The following is a 24668-nucleotide window of genomic DNA, read 5'->3' as shown; positions in this document are numbered from 1 at the left end:
TAGCTTGCATCCTGTCTGTCAGGAACCTCAACTGAATGAGGAAGAACAGGTGAGAATAAGATCACTAGAAGACAGGTAAGTAACACCTACCCCTGATGGAGTTTGTAAGTGATCATAAGTATAAATTACTTAGCATAGTTGCTAGGTACACAACAGACGCTCCATCAGTATCAGTTGCATAAGGCAAAGTAATTAAGGAAATTCAATTCATTTTCTCTATAAACTGAATACTCATGTTTGAACCTTTAAGACATCTAACATATCAACATCTGGGCAACAATGAAAGTGCACCAAATGCTAGAAGGAACAGGACTTGATTAATCATTTCAAGAATTCATTGACCATTATTCCACACCCTTAAACAAGCCTTACACATTTTACCTCAGAAGCTTTGCTTAGGAAAGAACTTCTGAATAGAATTTCACTTCCAAAATAAAGCTTTGTTTTATTTTTGACTTTTTAATTCTTAGCCAACAAATACTAGGTTGCTTTTCCCCCACAACTGCTATCAGAACAACTTCTCTCTCTCTTGCTCCCTAAGGATGAAAGGTATCTCACTGCAACATTAGCAATATTCAGCAGTTTCCTATCAAATATCAGAATTTTGGTATTTATCTTTCTCATGTTAGCATCAGTCAAATGAATGATGTTCAAATCACAGTCACTTCCTTATAAGAAATATCTTACAAGAAGTAAAGATGTGGTATATTAATGTCTCAAAATACCATAAAGAAGGAATCTTTAGTACCCGAAAAGAACTTTAGAAGACAAAAGAAATCCACTAACTATAAGAAGGACCACATTCCTCTTTTTTCATTAGTTCTAGCTACCCAATTCTACTCTGGACGCTATAGTTCAGATTTAGAAACTGATGCAAAGAAAACAAATTTTAGCACAGAAAGCCTGGGTAAAATTAATCCAAAGTGAAATATGAAAGAATAAACCTACATATTTAAGAAACTTCCAATCATTCTGTTCTGAGTGTAGGTCTGTCTACAGAGGAACTAGAATCAAATCCAGCTGGATTCTCAGGCCCTTGTTCTACCAAGGTTAAACAAAATTCCCCAGCATCTTGGCTCCTCTGTTTTTAAAATAGTTTAATGAAACAGGAGGGCAATACAATGCAACTGATAAATCTCATCATTGCTGGGCCATGACCATACATACCACCTCTGGCATCACACAAAGCAGCATTTCACCTAATAACCCTCTTGATTCAACAGAGGATATGATGTGGGCTATATGATTCCCAAGAATTACAATAAGCTCGCATTTAATAATTTAAATGCCCAGTAAAAGCACTGACATGTTCCTTGTAAATATTTCTATCAATAAGGAACATAGAAATTATGTTGCAAATAACTAGCAGGAATATACCTGCTGACAAAACATTATTAACATTCTCTAATTACAAAATCCCTGAATTCTAGAGATAAAAGATTCTACTTCATAGTGAAAATATAAGCTTATTCCACTGCCATTACTTATTTCTCTATACTAAATATAAGAATCATATATTCCAGGTGGGAGGGTAATAGCTCAGTGGTAGAGTGCACTCTTAGCATGCAGGAGGTCTGGGTTCAATTCCCACTATCTCTATTTTAAAAAGAAAAAAAAAAGTAAAAAAAACAAGAAGAAAGAATCATATATTCAAACAAGATACTCTTTAAATAGAGAAGAAATACTTTTAACTCAAAAATGTTTTTACTGCTTCAGAGATGTTCTAAGAGATGATGGAGTAAAGAGATTATGGGAAAATTTTAATTCCATCAAGTCTGACAAACTTCAAATTTGGGATGTTGAGCATCTCAGTTTTGCCATATGGGAAACTAAAGGCAAATAAAAAGTCTATTAAAAGTAAACATTTCCAAAACTAAAAAATGGAATAATCTCAGAAACACAGAATGATATATTTTCATAAATTTATGAAGACTCAATCATTTCAAATTGATCAAACTGGCAAATAAAGATAAAAATTTGTATCTATACAATATTTAATAAAATTTCTCATGATATCTCATTTATAAATTCATCTAGAATATGTCACAGTTCCTAAGACAAAAAAGTAAGCTAAAGTTCACCAAACAGTAGCAGTATATTCTAGATTTTGCTACCAACCATTTTGTGATCAACATAGCCCAAAAAGTACTATGAAAATAATGCTCGCCTGATGGGTGCAGGAGCAGGGTCTGGACTTCGAGCCTCATCCTCTTGGTGGGCATCACCGACACAGCTAAACACAGACATGGTCTTCTGGGAACTAAGAAATAAATTAAAGCAATATACTGTGTTAGTTTTGAAAGGAAAAGTATCTCTGGAAACTATTCTTTTAGGCAGAGAGAAAATAAAATCCTTTCTCTCAATCCCAAACTCTAAGCCTCCTTAACCACAATGCAAATTCTTCATACTTATTTCAAATAGCATAATAAAAAAACTCTCAAGGAAGATTCATGGGAAATAAAGTGGATAGAGGACTATATTAAATACCATAAAGATGCAATCAGCAAAGTCCAGAATATAGGAAACTCTGTAGGATAAACCACTTGGTTTCTTCAAGAAATAAATTGCCAGAAGAATAAAAGAGGTAAGAAGCCCCTACAGATTTAAGCAGATTTAACCTAAGAGACATATCAATCAAATGCAATGTGTAGACCTTGTTTGGATCTTGATTCAAATTGTAAAAACAATAAACTTATGCAGCAATCAGAAAAATCTGAATACTGAGTATCTGATGACATTAAGGAATCAATGCCAATTTTAAAAGCAAGATAATAGTACTGTGGTTAAGTCCAAAATGTAGATTTCTCATCTTTTAGAGAAGCACTGAAATACTTAAAATGATATAATGCTAGAAATTAGCTTAAAAATAATCCAGTGGGGAGGAGAGTGCTGGAAGTATTTATAAATGAATCAAGACTGGCCATTAGTTGGAAATTTCTGACACTGGTAATGAATACATGGTGGTTTATTATACTACTCTTTTTACTTTTGTATATGCTTTAAACCTTCAATAATGAAATGCGTGAGAGAGAAATAAGATGGCAGCAAGTAATCGGAACAGCACCAAGTTACAGACGACACTTAAAAACAGAGTACTTCTGCTTCATTTAAATGCAGAGGGAACAATGACTATTTAAACTATTCTGACAGCTTACTTTGATTTCTTTGATTTCTTAAAAATCTGGATTCTCACATATAAAACTTGCTCCATAACAATAGCAATGAATCTCATTCTGTGATCCACCAATCCAACCCTCTGCCTTAAGTTTTTTCCCTATTTTTAATTTTTTTAATATTCCACCCAAAGGTCTGAGAAGCTTCAGCAGTATATTCTGTTTCCTCTTAACAGTCATGTGTACAGACTAATACACTGTGTCTGGTATACAGTTTTGTTAAAACCAGAGATCGAGCATAAACTCCATTTTCTTAACTTGTAAGACTACATATCACTAAAGAGTCTTCACTGAATAAGGATTCCAAGATGTTTATCTTTCAGATTAAATATAATCTCTAGACGCAGCTTCACACAAATCAAAGGATTTAGATAGGTCAGAAATTTCTAACTGGGGATCAGATTTAGTCCATAGACAGATTTGACCCACCAAGCAAAACTTTTATTTTTAAAAATCTAGATTTCACTTTAAAATTTAAAGATTTGGCAATGGTAAGTTTGCATTCTTGCATGGTAACGATCACCTGAGTTGAACAGGGGCTACCCCCTCTTAAATGGGGCACACGTTCGCTTAGCCATCATCGTCAACACTTCATGCTCTTGCACCTAGCCTTTACTTACGTTTGTAATATCTGTCTAGCCTGATTTAAGAATCCTCACCTGTACTTCAACAATCGCTGCTAGGATCTTGATGTTGGGTGACTTATGCCAGAAACCAATGAAACAATTCTATTCTCATGGCCACCAGATGGCAAAGCTTATCACCAGAGCCTCAGAATGGGGTCATATTCATCCTCAAAGCATTACAGCATTCATGACAAAGCAAAAATAACAGATCAACACTGCAGTTAATTTGGCAGGCAGAAGAGAAAAATGGCCTGAGGCTGTGGCTGGGGTGGGGGTGGGGGCAGACCTCAGAAGGAAAAAGGTCTTTGGCTATCCCTTAGTAACCCTCTGTTTCCTCACCAACAGCAACAACAATCTAGTCTCACCCACAGAAAAAGGAAAAAAGAGCACTCCCACATGAACAAAAGGAAGACAGGGTAACACCATTAAATATCTTAGCTCTAAGTATAGCAAAAACTTCATTAAAGTATTAATAAGAAGTCTACAGTTAGATTCAACATTTTGCTAAATCTTTTATGCTGAAGTTATATTTTAAGTTTTTTCCCCTCTTGATAAATCATCTTCCCCTCATTCTCAGTGGCTTTGTATATTAAATTCCTCTAAATAGCAACTAGCTCTGGTTACCTGGCAACAGCCTCAGCAACAGCAGTAGATCCATTTTTTCTTTCACCAGTTGCAGGCTCTGAATAAAAACAAAAGAAAGGAAAAAGAAACAGAACTCAGTTAGGATCACACCTAAAATTCTTCTCTAAAAACTTGCTCAACCCCAGTGATGCTCTAAAATAACGCCTGGATTTCAGAAGTTAATGAAGGCCTCCTTTCACTATGACATTAAAAAAAAAAATTACATTAAAAAATCAAAACCAGCTTTATTAGTATTTGTAACAATAAAAAGGAAATGGGTATGAATAATAAGTGAACATAAAAAAGATTTATCATTTGGGAGGAGGATATAGTTCAAGTGGTAGAGTGCACACTCAGCACACACAAGGTGCTGGGTTCAATTCCCAGTACCTCCTCAGAAAATAAATAAATAAATCTAATCACCTCCCTCTACAAAAAAATTAAAAAAAAAAAAGAAAAAAGATTTATCATTTAATGATATGTTTTTCTCATTTCTATTAATTTTCTTTCAAACTTCCTACAGAAGACTAATCAGTTCAGAAATACAATATGCTGAATTACTAAGCAGTAACATTTAAAAATGAAAATGAAACTTGTGAATATCAATTCATCTCCTCTCATACAACTAAAATACTCATGTAGTAAAAATTTTTAAAAAATTTTTAAAATTTTAATATTTCAAAACAAATTAAAGGTTAAAAAATAAACAACTTCAATAAAATTAATTATGTAGGAAAATGTCTTAGGTTGATGCACAAATTTAAATAGTATACAGTTTTAGAAGAACCCATATATAGAAGGTACTCAAGTTCTTCCCAAAGTGCTTTTGGGATAGATATTTGAAAAATAAAATAAATTTTCAAAAAAGAATCTGTAGCAAAAAATTAAAGGTCATATTGAAAAGAATCCCATATTCTCTAAATAATGTCAATAATGTCAAGGGATTAAAATTTGTTCATTTACAATTAATTCCAGCCTTAGAGAAAATAACAAATTTTTAACACATTTCTAAAATATTCATAACTCATCATAATCTAAATAGTCCATCAAGGAGACAGCAGAAGTTTGGTGGTTAGAGCCCTGGCTCTGAAACAGAAACCTGGCTCAGGCCCCGGCTTCAGCACTTAGTAGTCCAACCTGGGAGTAAACTTCTTTTGAGTCAGGTTCCTCATCCATAAAATAGAGATTAAAAAGGATCAATCTCATAGGTTTGTTGAGAGGATGAAATGAGGAAAACTGTGAGTATGGTGCCCAACCACTACGCTCCTAGTATCAGGAAAGGCAGTACAATTTACTAATATGGTCATCTTTAATATTTAGTTCCATTTGCGGTCTTCCCAATTGTAATTTCAAATCTGAATACTCAAGGCTACCGTATACTCTCTTGATAAGCCCTACTTGATTTCAGAGAAGATGGTAATAAGGATGGAAACATGTTACATTTTAATTTCTACTGAGGTTCTAAGATTCAAATCAATAAGCACTGAAAAGCAGAACAGCACTGTAGTTTGGAGCCAGACCTCTGTTTCTTGGCACTACTTTGAATTCAGGTTACGCCACTGACTAGCTGTGTGATGCTAGAGAGCATGCCCAATCTTCCTGTGCCTCAGTTTCCTTACCTGTAAAATGTGGATAACAACAGGATCCTCTTTACAGGTTATGAGATTTTATGAGCTGTACATGTATGACATACATGACTGGCATAGAGTAAGAACTCAAAATATATTAGCTGGAATGTCTTTTCTTCGGTCTCAGAGAACGAGAAGTCCTACTTATTCAAGTCCACCCACTCTTGTGATCTTTGAAAGCTCCCTCCCCCTCCCCATTTCTCTCAGGGGCCTCATTTTTAACCCATCTCTTTTTTGGGAGACTTCCTTTCAATCAATAACCTTCTCAGGTCTCCCTCAGTCTAAAAATGGAAGAAAAAAAAACCTCCCTCAATCCTGTATTTCCCTCTACCTTGCTGTATTTTTTCTTCCTTTATCACATAAACTTCTCAAAAGTAGAATCTGCTGCCTCTTCTCCCCTCTTCACTCCTCAATTACCTTCAGCATAGCTCCCACCCAAACCACTACACTGAAATAGTTCTTGCTAGAATCACCAAATGAATCCTAACTGCCAACTCCAATGTACATTTTCAGACATATCTTACTAGACCTCACTTCTGCATATGACATTGTCATCTTCTTACAACTCTCCTCCCACAGGCTTCCATGGCTTTATACTCTCCTAGTCCTCTTCCTGGAATATTCCTTTACAATCTCCTTTACAAGACGTCTTCCTCTTCTAACTCCATTAAACAGCATTTAGAAACTACCTAGTGGAAAAATTATAAGCTCTGAAGTCAGATGAGTCTGATTCAAACTCCAGCTCCACCTCTTACCAATTATTGCAATCTTAGGTATATAACTTTAAAGCCTCTCTCAGTCTCTGTTTTCTCATCAGTAAAATGGAAATAAGGATATTTACTTTGGAGCACTATCATGACAACAAAATTCAGATGTAAGTCATTCAGTGTTTTTTTCCTCCCTTTTACTTCATATTCAACTGGTCCCAAGGTTCTCTCTATTCTACTACTCATATCTCAAATTCATCCCCTCGTCTCCATCCCCACTACTCATGACCCCACTTCCTGGTGAAGACTGTGTCTGCCAGGCAGCAGAATAGGAAATGGGCAAGGAAATGAAAGGAATATGCACAAAGGCACAAATTTTTCAAATATTCAGCTGATGTTTTTAAAAAAAGCAAATCTGATCATATTATTTATTCCCTTGCCATAAAATTCTTCAGCTTGTCAGCATGCTATAAAAGGCCTTTCAGAACCTGGTCTCGACTTTGCAGCCATTTTCTCACACCTTCTCTGTACTCCAGCCATACCAACAACTTGCAATTAATGTGGGAAATAGTCAACATAAACCTACAATGTGAACCCACAATCCTAAATTTTCTATCCTCTTCTGAACTCGAATTATAGAAACCAATTACTTTGTGTAGACACAAGTCTAATACAGAGATACAAGCAGCACCACAGAGATTATAAAATGGGGCACCTTCAGCAACATGATAGCGACTAGCCGAAAATGAAGAATTCAGTTTGTAAGAGTAAGACTTTACACACTTATAATTATGAAAGTATCAACCACTAAAACTAGAAGATAATTAATACTTCCCAGAAGATCCAGACCTACTTGTTACCCAAGACTAACATAAAATAAAACTTACTTTCCAGACTAAACTGCAAAGACTCTTCACTCGGCTCAGTCTCAGGACTGACCAGTTTCATTCTCAGACACAATTTATCATCCATTTCTGGGGCAGCCCCAGAATCTCCTTTGTCATTCTCAAGTATGGGATCGTTGGTCTCCACCATGCTTTCAGACATGACATCACTGGTTGCTATGTTGCTTGCTGGATAATTGCTAATCCCTGAAAGAAGGGAGGCAAGGGGAAGAAAGAACAACACTAAAATACAAACATGAAAAGTAACAATTCAGTCATCAATTTGCCTGTTTGGCTCCACAGCTCTGCAGGATTGAAGGGGGTTCCTAGGATAGATCCTGTCACAAGTATTAACAACTACGCACTAGTGTTGACACCTGGTCTTAAGAAGAGCAACAGGATTCAGTTCCACTTCTGCATCTGGACAAAGGATGTTGCATGAGCCCTCAGCCAACCCACATCTGCCAGCATCAGGCATAGGTAGCAGGAGACTCCAGACGGCATGATTGTTACCTCCCAGCACTGACTAGAGAAAACAAATAGGTTAATGTAGACTACTGGCTGCCTCAGGGAAGGAGGATATAAATTTTCTGGCCCTGTTAAGCAGCAGACTGACTGGCCAGGGTCCTGAATAAATAGTACCTCAACCCTACCTGCTGTCCCTTTTTTACTAAATAGCTCTGTATCACTGCTTAGTACTCAGATTCTATTGCTTTGCAAGTAATAGAATTAAATTTTTATAAACATTCTCTTTCTTCCTTCTTTCCATCCTTTCTTTCCTCTCTCTCATTCAACATCTCCTGGGAGTAAACTCATGGACTCAGACACCACAGCCTTATTCTTCCTAAGACAAAATTCAACCTTATCAGGCACACCCAACGCCTCAGCTACAAAAGAATTACTTGCATAAAGAATGGCATCTCAGAAATTGTGCTTTAAATATCATTACATTTTAGTCACTCACCAATAGGAGTACTGTGTCTCTTGGGCTCCAATTTTAGGTGCCCAATAAGAGGTGGAGTTGCACCAGTCAGTGGTGGAATAATATCACCTTCTTTAGGCAAAGTAAAATGAAATGGAGTTTCTGGAGAAAACAAAACAAAACAAAAACAGAACAAAACCAATGATAAACAAAAAGGAAACCAAAACAGAAGTATAAAAAAAGCAAAAGGAAGGAGAACCACAAGAATTATTTCAATTATTCTTTTCCTTTGCTCCCAAATTCGGCCTCATTGCTAACCCCTCGTCGCCAGGCCTCTGAACCAACTTCCTACTATTCTTTCTCTCTGCTCTCCGTTACAATCATCAACAGGACCAACACAAAGTAGACAACCAGAGGACAGGCAAATCGAGGAAGCCCAAAGTTTGGAGGCCCTGAGGAACAAGAGACCAAAAGGAATATAGAAATATCTGAGCGCCAAGACAGTTAAGTACAACTGGGGATACTCAATGAGTGATACAAATTTGGACAGTTTCAAGTCTGGACATTTTAATTTTGTGCAATGCTAACCCAAGAAGTTCATTTATAAGCTTTAGCAATCTGTAGGATTCTCTACGTTAAAGTCTGATGTTAATACTTACAATTTACAATCTATTCAAAGAGATGACAAAGATTTCAGGGGCTAAAGGACTTCAAAATAGTTACTGGTTCGAAGAGAAATCTGCAGGTTTCATATTTCAGCAGTACTGACCAGCATTTGCTCTAGGCCACAGCAGTAATGTTCATATCTAAATCTCTGTGCAGTGGTAAATCTTACATATATGAGCATCCCCAGGTTACACATTTTAGTTAGTAGTTACCAAATTAAGCATTTGTCAAGAGACAAAACTGTTTTTTAACTAGGCCTCAGTTCCAAATTTTTGCTAATCAGGATTAGTAAACTGCCAAAAATCACATTTTCCGATTCCCTAATTATTTATCTCATTTAATAAAATGATTAAGTTTGGGAGAAAAAAAGAATTGTGCCAGATTGCTGCTCTTAAACCCTGACATGATAACTTGTACTTACTTTCCTGGAATGGCTCAAAACTAATATAAGCTAGCACAACCCACCACTATTCCTTGTGAAAACAGTTATTCTAATGTGCTTTCCAACATCACCAAATAATTCTCCAATTCCCAGGAGATACTTTGTGGGTGCTCTACAAAGTTAAACTCAGTTCTGACACTGTCTACCCAGAGATACCATCAGACCCCAAGTTAAAGGCTCAGTCTGTCAAGCCTGTCTCTGCTTCAGACACCAATCAGAAGTCTGGGCTGTTTACCTGTGCTTCTAAACCAACTGGCTCTACCTCGCAGGTTCCCACGACACCCTCCTCACATAGGATTACTTTGTTGGAGCTGCTCATAGTACTCAGAAAAACATTTACTTACATTTAACAGTTTATATAAAGGGCACAGATGAACAACTAGATGAAGAGGCAGATACTGGGTGAGGTCCAGATCTGATAGCAGGAACTTCTGTCCCCTGTGGAATTGGGACTAGCCACCCTCCATTTATCAACCAGGGAACCAAATCTTGTTGTTCAAGAGTTTTTATAGAGCTTTAATCTCCAGCCCCTCCCCATCCAGGAGGTAGGAGGGTGGGGCTGGAAGTCCCAACCCTCTAATCACTTTGTCTTTCTGGTGAACAGCCCCATCCCTGAGGCCATGTAGGGAGGATCCCACCCTAAATCACCTCAGGAGCATAATTCAGGTGTGACAGAAAAGGCTTGTTATGAATAACAAAAGCTATTTCTATCACTTAGAATTTTAGCTCAGTGCCAGGAACCAGATGGAGGTCAAATACATTTCTTACTATACCACATTTTTCTTCTTTCATCTTTTCCCATTCCACTTCTACCCTTTATTATCTTTAATATTAAGCATCTTGATATTTTTTTCTTTCAAAACCACAAAACAAAAAACATCTTTTACATCTACATATAAGAGAAAATGAATTAGCGAACTGAAGGGATGAAAAGAGAAATGAATGGACTTCAGAAATAAAAGATGAAAAGAATACAAGCACCACGAAAGGAACTGTGAAGAGAAGAAGTGGAGAAGCTCAACATCACACCTAAACGGCAAATTCCACCAGCGGTACAACAAAAAGAGAAACGGCTTGACAGGTAAGCATTCATTCTCAGGTAGCTCCTTAAAAACCAAGTCCTTTAGGTAATAAAGAATTTAAGAGGGATACAGAAACTAAAAAACAAAACAAACAAACAAAAAACACCTCATAAAGCATCATAAATTCCAAAGATGTATTTTATAGAATTTTCATTACTGGAACAATCACTTGTTCTACAATCCCTACAGGAACCCTCGTTCACATTACGATTGACCATTCAGACTTTCAAAAATCTGTATGAAATCTTTAAGTATATCCTTCTATGTGACAAACCATAATATGCAAATATAATATGTAAGCATTAATTACTGAAAATTATTTATGAGAAGTTACTTTAGCACCATTGACCCAACTGCATCACTACAACCTAATGGAAAATTGGCTCTTGTACAGGCAGCACTGCCACCACCCTTATCTGGTCTTCAGTGCCTCATCCCTGGATTATTACTACAGCCAATCAATTACTTTGTCTAAAGTCTCCTCCTTTCCCCAACCCCCAGTTCTTTCTGTACAGCAACCAAAGCAACCTTCCTATAAAACATGACTTAGGTCAATAATTATATTTAGATGTGATGAAATTACAAAAAGATTCCATTAAACAGACTATTAGGTAGTCTGTATAGTTCTTGACCATAATCATCAGAATCAGAGAAACTGTATCATACAGTTTTATAAGGAGGAAAAACCATAGAATCAGGAGACAGAGGTTCTAGTCCCGCTTCAGTTATTACCTAGCCACATCACTTTAGGAAAAAGAGACTGAACCCAAAACCTGCTAACCTCCTTTTCAGCTCTAACATTTCTTGTTCTGCAGTGGAAAAAAAATTCAAGAATATAAAATCTAACGAACAGGGGCAATTTTGAGATTTAAAAAAGCACTACTAATAATCCCTCCTAGACAGCAGGTGTAAACTGGGACTGCGCCAGGAGTACCAAAAGGTATGGTCAGCGGTATTAATTAACAGCTATGATATTACCTAAATATTGTTTCTCATTTCCATATCCTTAGAAGCTTGTTTGCTTAAGTTTGTATTTTGGTTTTTTGTTTTGTTTTGTCTTTCAATTATACTAACTTAGGGAATTTGGAAAGTTTGAATTGTTTTCAGCTAATGTCACACATAATATCCCACAAATATTTCAGAAGGTAATCTACGTTCTCATTCTGGACTTTAGAAAACAGATAAAAAACACAAACTAGTATCTTTCTCAGTTTAAGGTTTAAAATAGACAAATGCTGACCCCAATTTAGAAACTTTACTTAATGCCCATAAAGAAAAAACTTGTAGAGTTTTGAATATGATTTAACTGCATAAGTTAATCAAGAAAGCTCCCTGTACTTTAAGGCAACTGTCAAAATATAAAAATATGGAGCAAGATTGGGAACAAGTAGAAAATATCAGATTGGTACAATTTCTAAATATTTATAAAATTCATGTTGATTACTCCTGAGTTATAAAGCTCAATTAAAAACCTCGAATGATCTGATTCTACAATTACAGGTAAAAAAAGAAAAATACAATACAAATTTTTACATACCCCAACTATCATTGGCTGTTCATAAACATAAATTCAAGTTAATTTTTGCCCTAACACAAGCATGCGGTTCTCTCCTACCTTCTATGCCAAACTATAATTTGGTTCGAGACAGGACAATTCTTAATCACACTTACCACTAGAGCTCTCACAGAAGCTCTGCGAGGCATGGGCAGAGGCTTTCTCCAGCTGCTGGGCCTCTACACCTGAGCTCAGCTGCTTTGCATTAGCCATTTTTGAGTCTTCCGCTAATGAGCTATCTGTTTTCTCTTGCGGTTGGGTCTGCTGCATCTCCTGGTCAGGTCTTTGAGCATCATCTGCTCTCACCAAAGTCAATGGAGGCTGTAACGAGTCTGCCTCTACAGGTTCTTTTTCTGCAGTCACTGATTTCAGATCTCCTGCATTTTCTGCACTCTTTTCTTCTTGAGTATCTGCTCTATTCTCAGCACATGGTTCTATTTCTGGAGCATCATCCTCCCACGACTGGGAATCTGAGCATTTCTCCACTCCCTCTAAAGGTTCAGAAGAAACATCAACTCTGGGAGATGGTTCCTTCACATCTACAATGACAACACTCGAGTCCTCTGAAGTAGCTTCTTCCCATGCTTCCTGATCCTTATGTTCCAAGTCTTGGTCAAGTACTGGAAGCTTCTGGGGGGAATCAATACTAATCACACTGGTTTCAACTTCCATAGCTTCCTGGCATTCTTGTTTGGGGACTTCCTTTGAAAGACACAAGCCTTGGGACTGAGTTTCAGTCAGAGAAAGGTGCAATGGGACACCTTCCATATTTTCTTCTTTGGGCTCCTCTCCTTGACTTTCACAAGGAGTCTCAGGGATTTCTTCCACCTCAGACCCTGAAGACCCCTCCTCTGGATGATGTTCTTTAATTTCTATAGCTTCCTCCTGATCTAACACACTAGAGAGTGCCTCAGATCGAGTAGCTGGAGAGGGAACTGCCTGACTACCTGAATCACAAGTGAGATCAATACAAACATCTTCTGCTACAGTTTCTTCTCTACCTTTGCAACTGGCAGCTAAAATACTAATGTCATCTCTGGTTTCTGTGTTATCTTCCTTTGTTTTCTCATCATTCTGATTCAGTTCTACTTGACCATCTTGTGCTGGATTAATCAAGATATTATCATTTTCAGCAGGAACAAGTTTAGAATTGAGAACTGGAGACATGGGTTCAGTATCTTCAATCTGTGTGTTTTCACCATCTTCATCTACCCTGTGAGAACTCAAGCTCTCTATCTTTGGGGACTGACTATACTCACTTGCAGAAAGCATCAACTTACAAGAATCCCCTGTCAAAGAAAGCCCAAGATCCTCAGTGGAATTCTTTGGTTCAGTTTCTGAAGTTTTAGAACACTCAACAGTCAAAGATGAACTTTGCAAATCTCTATCCTTCTTCTCATCATTTGATCGTTCTTCCAAAGTTGGAGATGGAATGAAAATATCCTAAGGAAGAATAAAAAGAGAAATACAATCATTTCTTCATAGTCATATTTTTTCATTTCTAATCTTTCAATTTATCTAAAATTTCTAAATCAATTAATCAAGAATTTTAAAACTCTAGGGTCATAATTTCAAATATATAAAGTTCATAATCACCACTCTTTTCATCAACATGTCACTCTGCTTAAATGCTTTTCTTGTGAATTACTGATCTAGAATAAGCACAATCCAAACAAAAACTTAAAAGTATTAAATTTAAGTGTATTCCTACTTAAGTTAGCTGTATATCATTGCTAAAATCATGTTATATACTGTATAATAGGCCCTCAATTACACAGTAATCATTTGAACATGTGCTTACACCGTCCACTTCAGTTCTCACGAAGTGGGAATACACAGGCATAACTTGGAGATACTGCAGGTTCAGGTCCACACTATCGCAATAAAGCAAATCACAGAAATTTTTTGGTTTCCCAGTGTATATAAAAGTTATGTTTTTATACTATGTAGTCTATTAAGTGTGTAATAGCATTACATCTTTTCATTTATAATCATAATTTAAAATTTATTGTTAAAAAGTGCTAACCATCATCTGGGTTAGCTGGGTTGCCACGAACCTTCTATTTGCAAGAAACACATTTTCTGAGAAGCACAATAAAGTGAACCACAAGAAAATGAGGTACACCTGTACTTATTTTATGTCCCACTATTTCAAAATATGCTAGCACTCATAAAGCAGATGTTAAAACCCAAAGTTTTACAATAGCATTAGTCAACAGACACCACGTCAGCCAAGAAGGATGGCTGAAGTTAATAAGACTACATCCTGTTGGTGAGGATGTGGAACCGCAACTGTCACACGTTGCTGGTGGGAATGCAGAAGCACAGTCACTTTGGAGAACAGTTTGGCACTATCTTGTAAAGCTAAATATCCATTAATACTACCATATGACCCAGAAATTGTACTTGAAGGTATTAACCCAAGAGAAATAAAATCGTATGTCCACACAAAGATGTGTATGCCGATGTTCAAAACAGTTATTCATTAATAGCCAAAAACTGGAAATACCTCAAATGTTTATCAACTGGTGAACAGATAAACAAACTGCAAATATCCATATTATGCCATACTACTCAACAATAAAAAGGACTGAAGTACTAACACATGCCAGAATAGGAACGAATCTCAAAAATATGCTAGGCTAAAGAACTCAACCACAAAAGATCATACACAGTTATGATTCCAATTTTTTGAAATTCTTGAAAAAATAAAACTATGGTGACAGAAGGTAGATGAATGGTTGCCTAGGGTAGAGAGGGGATGGGGGTGGGGAGAGGAGAAATCAGCTGCAAAGGATTATGAAGAAACTTTAGGGTAAGGAAACCGTTCTGTACTTTAATGGTGGTGGTGGTTATACAATCGTATACAACTACCAAAATTCTTCAAATTATACACTTAAAATGGCATTTTTATTTTATGTAAATAATAAAATAACTCAAAGCTTAAATATGTTTTTATATAAGAATTTACATTTAGTGTGTTATTTTGCCTACAATAAATGCTATAAAAACTCTAGACATAGCTGGTAAGGCATTCATTTCCTATGATTTTTAAGGAAATGAGGAATCAAAATAGGTTGTCAAACATTCTGTATATTACATAACTTCTGGTATTTCAAAGTCTGGTGTTACTGTTTACCCTTTCAGATTATAAAAAGTTATAAATTTCAACCTGATCATATACTCTCTCAGGCTTGACCGAATATAAATTGGTTCAACATTTTAATGGCAATTTGGCAATATATAACAGCCTTGAAACTTTGTATACCCCTTAGTTCAATAATTCCATTTTCAGGAAATTACTTGATAGAAGTACATTGAGATTTAGCTACAATACTGTTCACTGCTAAAATTATTATTTAGAAAAGGAAACAAAAAGAGTATCTATTGATAGATTAAATATCTACTGACAGATTCATTTAAAAATTATGACACACCTACATGATGGAATATTTTAAAACTACATAAAATTGTAGATGAATATTAAACAATATAGAAAAATGGGCTATGTATTAAACAGAAAAAGGTTTTTAGTTTAAAAAGTATGTGAATATATATGTTGTGGTCTTTTTATATATTTTTATATAATTTTCATTTTTTTTAAGTTAATAAGTACATATATACCATAAAAAAGTTACAGGTAGTTATTTCTGTGACAGGATAACTAATAATCTTATTTTCATTTACCTGTATATTATACATACTCTACAAGAAATACATATTTTTCTTGTAAAAAAAATAAGTCATTTTACAAAGGCTTATATATAAAACTTCGCTAATAAAACTGTAACTTTTTTTAAGTCAAACTCATACAACAAAGTAACCACTTTTAAGCGAACATTTCCAATGTGCAACCACCACCTCTATCTAGTTTGAAAACATTTTCGTCATTCTAAAAAGAAACTTCATATCCGTTAAGCAGTTGCCTCTATTCTGAACACATTATTGAGTAAACATTGAGTAAATAATTATGTGATTTTATTAAGGAATTGTTTTCAATATCTGTATAATTTCAGTCAGCAAAGTAAAATTTCAGAGGCTAACTGCTTATCAATAGGCTGTATTTCTTAAGAGTGCCTGGATCTAGCCAATGTCTGGCCCTTAATGATCCACAGCACTGAGATTCCCTGGAGGCCTAATCAGAAAAACAAAGCTCAGTGAACAAAACTGAGGATCTGTCAAGACTTCACTCAATATGAGTCAACCACCCAAAAACTTGTGCACAATGTACACAGCAGCATTATTTATAATAACCAAAAAGGGGAAACAACCCAAATGTCCATCAACTGATAAATGGATGAATAAAATATGGTATGTCCATACACAGTATTATTCAGAATAAAAAAGAATGAGAAAAATAATAAAGATTTACTGTATAACAGAGACAACTATACGCAATATATTGTAATAACCTATAATGGAAAAGAATCTGAAAAATATATATATTTATAACTGAATCACTCGGCTGTACACTTGAAACTAACACAATATTGTAAATTAACTATTGTTCAGTTAAAAAAAAAAAAAGGGAACGAAGTTCTGATACATGCCACAACATGGATGAATCATGGAAATACTACACTAAATTAAAGAAACCAATCACAAAGGACTACATATTGTATAATTCCACTTACATGAAATGTCAAGAACAAGCGAACCCACAGAGACATAAAGTAGATTAGTGACTGACTAGGGCTGGGGGTGGGGGAAATGGGAGTGACTGTTAATAAGCACGGGGTCTTTTGTTAGGGGAGAGGGATGAAAATGTTCTAAAATTAGATTTTGGTGAATAACTGCCTGACTTTGTGAATATACTAAAAGCCAGTGGACTAGAGACTTTAAAATGGGTGAACAATACAGTGCATGAATTATATCTCAATAAAGTGCAGTTTTTTAAGTTTAAAAAAAGATTAGGAAATTACACATAAAGTTAAACAAAAAGAAAGAGACAGAAAGTCATAGACAAAATTAGGAAATTACAAGACTATTATTGAGTTTGAGCATCCAAACAATAGGTATTCCATTTAAAAAAAAAAAAAAAAAAAAAGAACAGAGAGGAAGAAATTAATTAAATGTCCCTGAACTGAAGGACCTGAGTTTCTAGACTGAGAGGATTGGCCAATACAATGAATAAAAACAGACCAATGCCAAGAGTCTGGAAATTTCAGAACACTGGGCATAAAGAGAAAATCCTATAAGATTCCAATAAAGGAAAAAAAAACAGCTCACACATTAAAGATAAGAATCAAACTGGCCACACACTTCTCAACAGCAACACTGAAGTTTGAGGACAGTAGAGCAATGCCTTCAAAAAGCTTAAAGGAAAATTATTTCCAATCTAAAATTCTATACTCCTACAAACTACAAATCAAGTATGAGAGTACAAAATATGTTCAAGGATATCCTCCACCAAAATGAGGGAGTAAACCAAGGAAGAAGACATGGAGCCCAAGAGGAATCTAACACAAAGACAGTAAAGACAATCTCCAAGGACTATAATGAAAGGGAAGTGACAGTTGTGTACCAGGCACAGAAGATAAGAGCACAGATTAAAAATCAGGAGGTTCCAAAAGAGGTCTCTTCAAAAAGAAGTTTGAAGCCGCTGAACATCTTTTTTTTGCCCTTAATATATACATTTTGCCTTTTTAATTTTTTTAATATACTTTTTAAAGGATACTTTCCATTTACAGTTATCACAAAATACTGGCTATATTCCCAATGTTGTACAGTACATCTTTGGGCCCATCTTATATCCAAATACTTTGTGCCTCCCACTCCCTGACTCCTATGTTGCCCTGTCCCCACCCAGTAGTAGCCACTAGTTTGTTCTCTGTGAGTCTGCTTCTTGTTCTTTTCTCACTAGTTGGTAATATTTTATAGATTCTACATGTAAGTAATATACAGTACTTATCTTTCTCTGTCTCACTTATTCCACTTAGAATAATACCCTCCAAGACCATCCATGTTGCTGCAAATGGCAAAATTTCATTCTTGCCATTTATGGCTGAGTAGTATTCCTCTGAATATATATACCACATCTTCTTTATCCATTCATCTGCTGACAGACACTTAAGGTTGCTGCCATATCTTGGCAACTGTAAATAATGCTATGAACAATGGGGCGCACCTATCTTTTTGAATTAGTGCTTTTGTTTTGGTTTTTTTCTTTGAATATACACCTAGAAGTGGAATTACTAGGTCATATGTTAGACCTATTTTGGTTTGTTTTTGTTTTTGTTTTCAAGATGGCTTCCCTTTCAAGTAAGCATTAATAGGAGCCTCTAACAAGTCATTTAACCCACCTCCCTTACCTTTTTACCGATAAGGAAACAAGTTCAGACAAACTCAGTGACCTGACAAAGGACATTCAGCAGTTACGGGCAGGACTACAACATCTCTTTATGCTACTTAAACCAGGGCATCTACTACAATGCTCACTAGGACTACTTTTCTTCTACTTTCTCTATCCTAAGCACCATTCATATTTTCTCTAGATCATCTTAAATGAACACACTGGAATCATTTAAACAGCCCCCAGAACTTAGCAGTCATATTTTACTTATTTAATCACGTATAAGTCTTATAAAGATGCACGCAAGTAATCTGAACCCGTTTGTCCAATATACATCAAGCAAAGAGTACAAAACCCAGTTGAGTAAAACAAAAAGGAGAGAGTCTATGCAAGAATATTAAGGCTGAAAGCAAACTGGCAAGTATTTGGAAGACAGATGTCCAGCAACTGTGCTGAAGGCCTTCTAGCTAGGTAGAGTACCTGTTTTAATAAATACACACATCACTGGATACTCTGCAACTCACTCCTGTGTGGCAAAATGACAACAGCTAAAGGAGGTGTGGACAGACCTGCACTCTAGACGGAGCTCCTTGTACAGAAGACCCACAGAAGCAATTTCATCAAGAAGTATACCACCCTCCCTCCCCCGTTCCCTCAATGATCACCACCAAATTCCATCGTACGAGGAAGAATGTCAGGGTACTTCTAGAATATTTCTAAGATATATTAAGATCAGGTTGAGAGATTCAGCTTGGTTTACATAGTTGATCTGAATAATTTAGGCTTGAAAGACGACTTTTCTCAAGGGCTGGGGTGACTTCTGTCTTCAAATCTTGACTATACCTTGCCTACAATGGCACCAATTAACACCTGAGGACTTTTGAAGAGAAAATTCCATTATTTCTTCTCTTTCTTGAGAGTCTTTTTTTTCCCTCCTCGTTTGGAAAATTTGCAGTACTTTGCTTCCATCTGAGCCAGAAAACTGTCCATTTCCTTTTGCCGATCCTTTTGTCTGCTCTGAATGACTTCTTTTAAGTCATCCACTCCTTCATCAACTCCCAACTCCTACCTGCTCAATTCTGCTTCTTTAGCCTCCTCCTGAGCCCTCTTTTTCCTTGTATTCATCTTTTGCTTCAATTCTTTGACAAAGGCGTTAGAGGATGGGACTTCTCTGGCATCAATGGCTTGTTGAGTAATATTCCTTATCCTGGGTTCCTCTGTGTACTGAACACACAGCACAGACTCCATGATCTGATCCATGTCACCCCTGAAGTCCAAATAGGGCTGTTTAATATCGCCAGCTCTTCTTCAAAACCTTTGTATGTCTCTTTAAAACCTTGAATGTCTTCTAGAGATAACTTGTTAAAGAGTAATCTCCAGTAGGTCTCCCAGTCCAGGTCTTGGCTGAGCACATCAGAATCCTAGTCCACTGTTCCCTGCTCATCATACACTGCTCTCTGATCTTTGTCACTCAGAACGGAATAGACCTTCCCGAGGATCTGGAAGTGGCGGGTGGCGTCCTTGTCGCCCTCGCCCACTCGGTCCAGGTGCACCTGCAAGGACATTTCGTGGTAGCCGCGCCAGACTTCGCCGTCTGAGACCTCGCGCCGCACGCTCAACACTCGGTAAAGGTAGGCAGTGCCGAACACGTCCTCGCACAGCTCCAGAGGCCCCATGGCCCGCAGCGGCACGGAGCGGGCAGCTGCCTCAGCGAAAACAGCAGACCCCAAAAAACGCCAAGGAGAACTCTGGCCTGCTTCCTTTTCCCGCGCAAAAAGCCCAAAGCGCCTGCGTCGCAAGAGGCGCGGGGGGGGGGGGGGGGGGCGTGACCAAACTGGCAGCAGCCCGGATTGAAGCTAAGAGTGGAGCCGGCGTCCCGGTTTCTTAGCGCAGGAACCTCCTTCCACCACGGTGTCTGCTCCACCACCCTCCTCCCCTTACTGTGGAAACCTCGCATCTGTTTTCTCCCCAGTGTCCCAGCTCAGAAGCGTATGCAATAATACAAGGAATGTTGATACCAAGTTGAACCTATGAACTGCTGTTTTGTTTTTGCTTTTTTCCATTAAAAAACAGCAAAACATCAGCATTTGGCCATTTCACATGGTTTAACATAGATTAAATGGATTTGTTCTTTTCCAAAGATGATCTGACAAGAGTACACAGAGCTCAAGGCCCAAATAATTTTGCAACCTACAAGATGGAACTGCTGGCTAGGAACTTTTCCCTTGAGCCCTTGTTCCCCCTCCTATGCTCATTGAAGTCAGCTTGCATTTGTTTCTGTAGCCTCTGAGTCTGTTTTCTGGGCGGCTAAAAGGACTTCATGTGCCCGTTTCCGTCGCAGCCTCTCGGCATTTGTGATCACCATGGGATGCAGAGGGAAAAAGCCAGAAAGACCTAGAAGCTTTTCCACAGGCTTAGAGAGGTGGGCCCCACAGCCAATCCAATGCTGGATCCGATCCAGGTTGAGAGCAACAAGTTTCTCACCATGACTGTTGGGCAGTGGATCATAGGAGCCCAGCTGCTCCACGAAACGGAGCAGCCACGATGCGGTAGAAAGGCCGGTTGGTACAGCCACCCAGGGCAAGGCAAATGGTTAAGCGGCCTCCACGGTAGGCCTTGCAGAGGAGAGTAATGAGCCGGACCATGGAGCAGCCGCGGGAGCCAGGGCCTGTGCGCCAGTTGCAACGCCTCGGAGCTTCCCGCCGCCCATGCGGATCTGCTCAACCACCTGGGGCGGTGCCAACAAACCATGGGAAAGTCCACCTAGCAGAGCCGCTGAGATCACCCCTCAACAGCCCCAACCCCAGATCTATTTTGCTTTTTGAGAAACCTCCATACTGTTTTCTACAGTGGCTGTGCCAATTTACATTCCTACTAACAGTGTACAAGGGTTCCTTCTCTCCACATCCTCACCAACATTTGTTGTGTTCTTTTTGATGATAGTCATTCTGGCCTGTGTGAGGTGATTACCTTATTGTAGCTTTGATTTGCATTTCCCAGATGATTAGCAATACTGAGCATCTTTTCATGTGCCTGTTGGCCATCTGTTTGTCTTTTTTGGAGAAATGTCTATTTAGATCTTCTTCTTTTTTTTTTTACTGGGTTGTTTACTTTTTATTATATTAAGCTGTATGAGCTGTTCTTATATGTTGGAAAATCCCTTGTTAGTAAAACTGTTTGCAAATGTTTTCTCCTATTCTGTAGATTGTCTTTTCATTTTGTTTATGGTTTCCTTTACTGTGCAAAAGCTTTTAAGTTTAATTAGGTCCCATTTGTTTACTTTTGTTTCCATTACCCTGAAAGATTAAAAAAAAAAAAAAACTACTGAAATTTATGTCAGAGAGTGTTCTATGTTTTCCTCTAGGAGTTTTAGAGTATCCAGTCTTACATTCAGGTCCTTAATACATTTTGAGTTTATTTTTGTACATGGTGTTAGACACTCTTAATTTCATTTTTCTACATGTAGCTGTCCAGTTTTCCCTGCACCACTTACTGAGGAGACTGTCTTTTCTTCATTGCATATTCTTGCCTCCTTTATTGTAGATTAAGTAACCATAAGTGCATCAGTTTATTTCTGGGCTCTCTATCCTGTTCCATTGATCTATGTGTTGGTTTTTGTGCCAGTATCATACTGTTTGGATTTCTGTAACTTTGTAGTATAGTCTGAAGTAAGGGAACATGACTTCCAGCTCCGTTCTTCTTTCTTAAGATTGTTTTTGCTTTTCGGGGTCTTTTGCTGTGGCTAGGTATTCCAATATGATGTTGAATAAAACTGGCAAGAGCAGACATGAATGAAAATAAAAACACAGCAATCAAAAAGCTATAGGATGCAGCAAAGTAGCTGCAAGAGGGAAGTTTATAGTGATACAAGCTTACCTCAGGAAACAAGAAAAATATCAAATAAACAACCTAACCTTCACCTAAAGCAACAAGAGAAAAACAAAACCCAAAGTCAGTAGAAGGAAAGAAATCATCAAGATCAGAGCAGAAATAAATGAAACAGAGATTTAAAAAAAAAAAAAATCAATGAAACTAAAGCTGTTTCTTTGAAAAGATAAACAAAATTGATAAACCTCTAGCTGGACTCATCAAGGAAAAAAGGGAAAGGGACCAAATCAAAAAAATCAGAAATGAAAAAGAAGTTTCAATCACCACCACAGACATACAAAGGATCATAAGAAACTACTATAAACAACTATATGCCAATAAATGGACAACCTAGGAGAAATGGACAATTCTTTGAAAGGTAGAATCTCCCAAGACTGACAGGAAGAAATACAAAATATGAAAAGACCAATTACCAGAACTGAAATTGAATCAGTAATTTAAAAACTCCCAATAAACAAAAGTCCAGGACCAGATGACTTCACAGGTGACTTTTACCGAACATTTAGAGAAGACTTAACACCTATCCTTCCAACTATTCCACAAAATTGCAGAGGAAGAAACACTTCTGAACTCATTCTATGAGGCCAGCATCACCCTGATACTAAAATCAGACAAACATTATCACAAGAAAAGAAAATTACAGGCCAATATTACTGATGAACATAGATGCAAAAATCCTCAACAAAATACTAACAAACAGAATCCAACAATACATTAAAAAGATCACACACCATGATTAAGTTGGATTTACTGTGGGGATGCAAGGATTTTTCAATATCCACCATCAATCTATGTGATACACAACATTAATAACAAATTGAAGAATAAAAACCATATGATCATTTCAATTGATGCAGAAAAGCCTTTGATAAAATTCAACACTCATTTACGTTAAAAAAAACTCCCCGCCAAAAAAATTTTTAATTAAAAAACAAAAACCTCTCCAGAAAGCAGGTATAGAAGGAACATACCTCAACATAACAAAGGCCATATATGACAACCCATAGCTAACATCATATCAAGAATGAAAAGCTGAAAGCAGGGCCTCTAAGATCAGGAACAAGACAAGGAGGCCCCTGAGTATCTTGAAAATGAGATTTTAACAATTAGTGGAGAACCTACGGTTGCTTTAGTAAGAAGTTCGTGATGTTAAGACAGAATAATGATTAATGTCCCCTTTTCAATTTTGCAGTAACATTCTCAGAAAATTTAAAGGCATAGTACAGAATTTAAACATAAAAAGTGCATCAAGATTCAGGTGACTCTGGATATGTTCTAAAACTAGATTATGATGACAGTCGCACAATTCTGTAAGTTTACTAAAATATCACTTAACTATACACTGAAAATGAGTGAGTTTTATAGTTTGTAAATTATACCTCAATAAAGTTATTTTTTAAAAAAAGATGTTAGGTGGAAAAAACTCTACAATACTCACATGAGAAAACTCAGGCTGGGATGGGATAGGAAGTGAGCCAGGAGTGAAGACTGGTGTGCTCTGAGATACTGGTGTTGAGGCTTGTGGTGATATAGTGGGCTCAGGTGGGAGAGGGGCGTTTTCTATCTCTACTGGTTCCTCATCTTGGACTTTCTTCTGAAAAGACTCTTTTCGTTCAGAAACTGCTGACATATCCATTGGTTCATCTAGTTTAAAACAGGAAAACCAAATTAAGAAGTAAGCACTCATCAATACCACTCATGTTCCAATACCACTAATACAATTATATTCAGAAATTTCCATTCCTTAAAAAACCAGTGACCTAATTTTCAGAAAAACTGATAAATTAATAGAAGACTGAGTCCTAGAAATCTAGCAACACTGTATTCCCCCGAGGGGAGAAAAGTCCACACTCCTAAAATACTCAGGTAAAGATTAAAATAGGGTTCACCTAGGGATACCCACCCATCCATATGAAATATTAAGTTAATTTGGTTCCTCTGAGCCCCTTTCCTGATTATAGCTTAGTTTTTCACATTTTGCACAGGAATGTCCAGATAAACAGCACTTAATTTAACCACAGGCCTTGAAATGCAATGAACTTGTTCACAACTCTAAGTATCTACATATTTATGAACTCATTTTATTTGCATTAACAACTGCTAAATGCAGAGAGGTGGATGCCAGGACAAACAGAGAAGAAGGAAAAAAACTTTTCAATGACAATCAACAATGATTTAT

General features: G+C 37.0%; 1 protein-coding gene and 2 pseudogenes across 8 annotated transcripts in view; all 3 read right to left on the bottom strand.

Annotated features, from left to right (window-relative positions):
* TP53BP1 (tumor protein p53 binding protein 1) overlaps positions 1-24668 on the bottom strand; it is an 81546-nt gene that overhangs the window by 22012 nt on the left and 34866 nt on the right. For 5 of the 8 annotated variants that reach the window (XM_032481347.1, XM_032481343.1, XM_032481344.1 and 2 more), the window contains 6 exons: positions 23928-24133; positions 12426-13752; positions 8607-8726; positions 7646-7849; positions 4424-4481; positions 2168-2260 (listed from right to left, as the gene is read on the bottom strand). In XM_032481347.1, the coding sequence (XP_032337238.1) occupies positions 2168-2260; positions 4424-4481; positions 7646-7849; positions 8607-8726; positions 12426-13752; positions 23928-24133 (2008 nt within the window). Of the gene's footprint in view, positions 1-2167; positions 2261-4423; positions 4482-7645; positions 7850-8007; positions 8143-8606; positions 8727-12425; positions 13753-23927; positions 24134-24668 lie in introns of those variants that run through there. The other 3 variants (XM_032481345.1, XM_032481350.1, XM_032481349.1) reach the window with 3 other exon arrangements.
* LOC102523484 lies at positions 19263-20277 on the bottom strand (annotated as a pseudogene).
* On the bottom strand, positions 20861-21472 carry LOC102523228 (annotated as a pseudogene).

The sequence above is a fragment of the Camelus ferus genome, chromosome 6, assembly GCF_009834535.1.
Source record: "Camelus ferus isolate YT-003-E chromosome 6, BCGSAC_Cfer_1.0, whole genome shotgun sequence".
NCBI classification, from domain to species: Eukaryota; Metazoa; Chordata; class Mammalia; order Artiodactyla; family Camelidae; genus Camelus; species Camelus ferus.
Note: the sequence above shows the minus strand (reverse complement) of the source record. Positions and strands in the feature narration are given on the sequence as shown.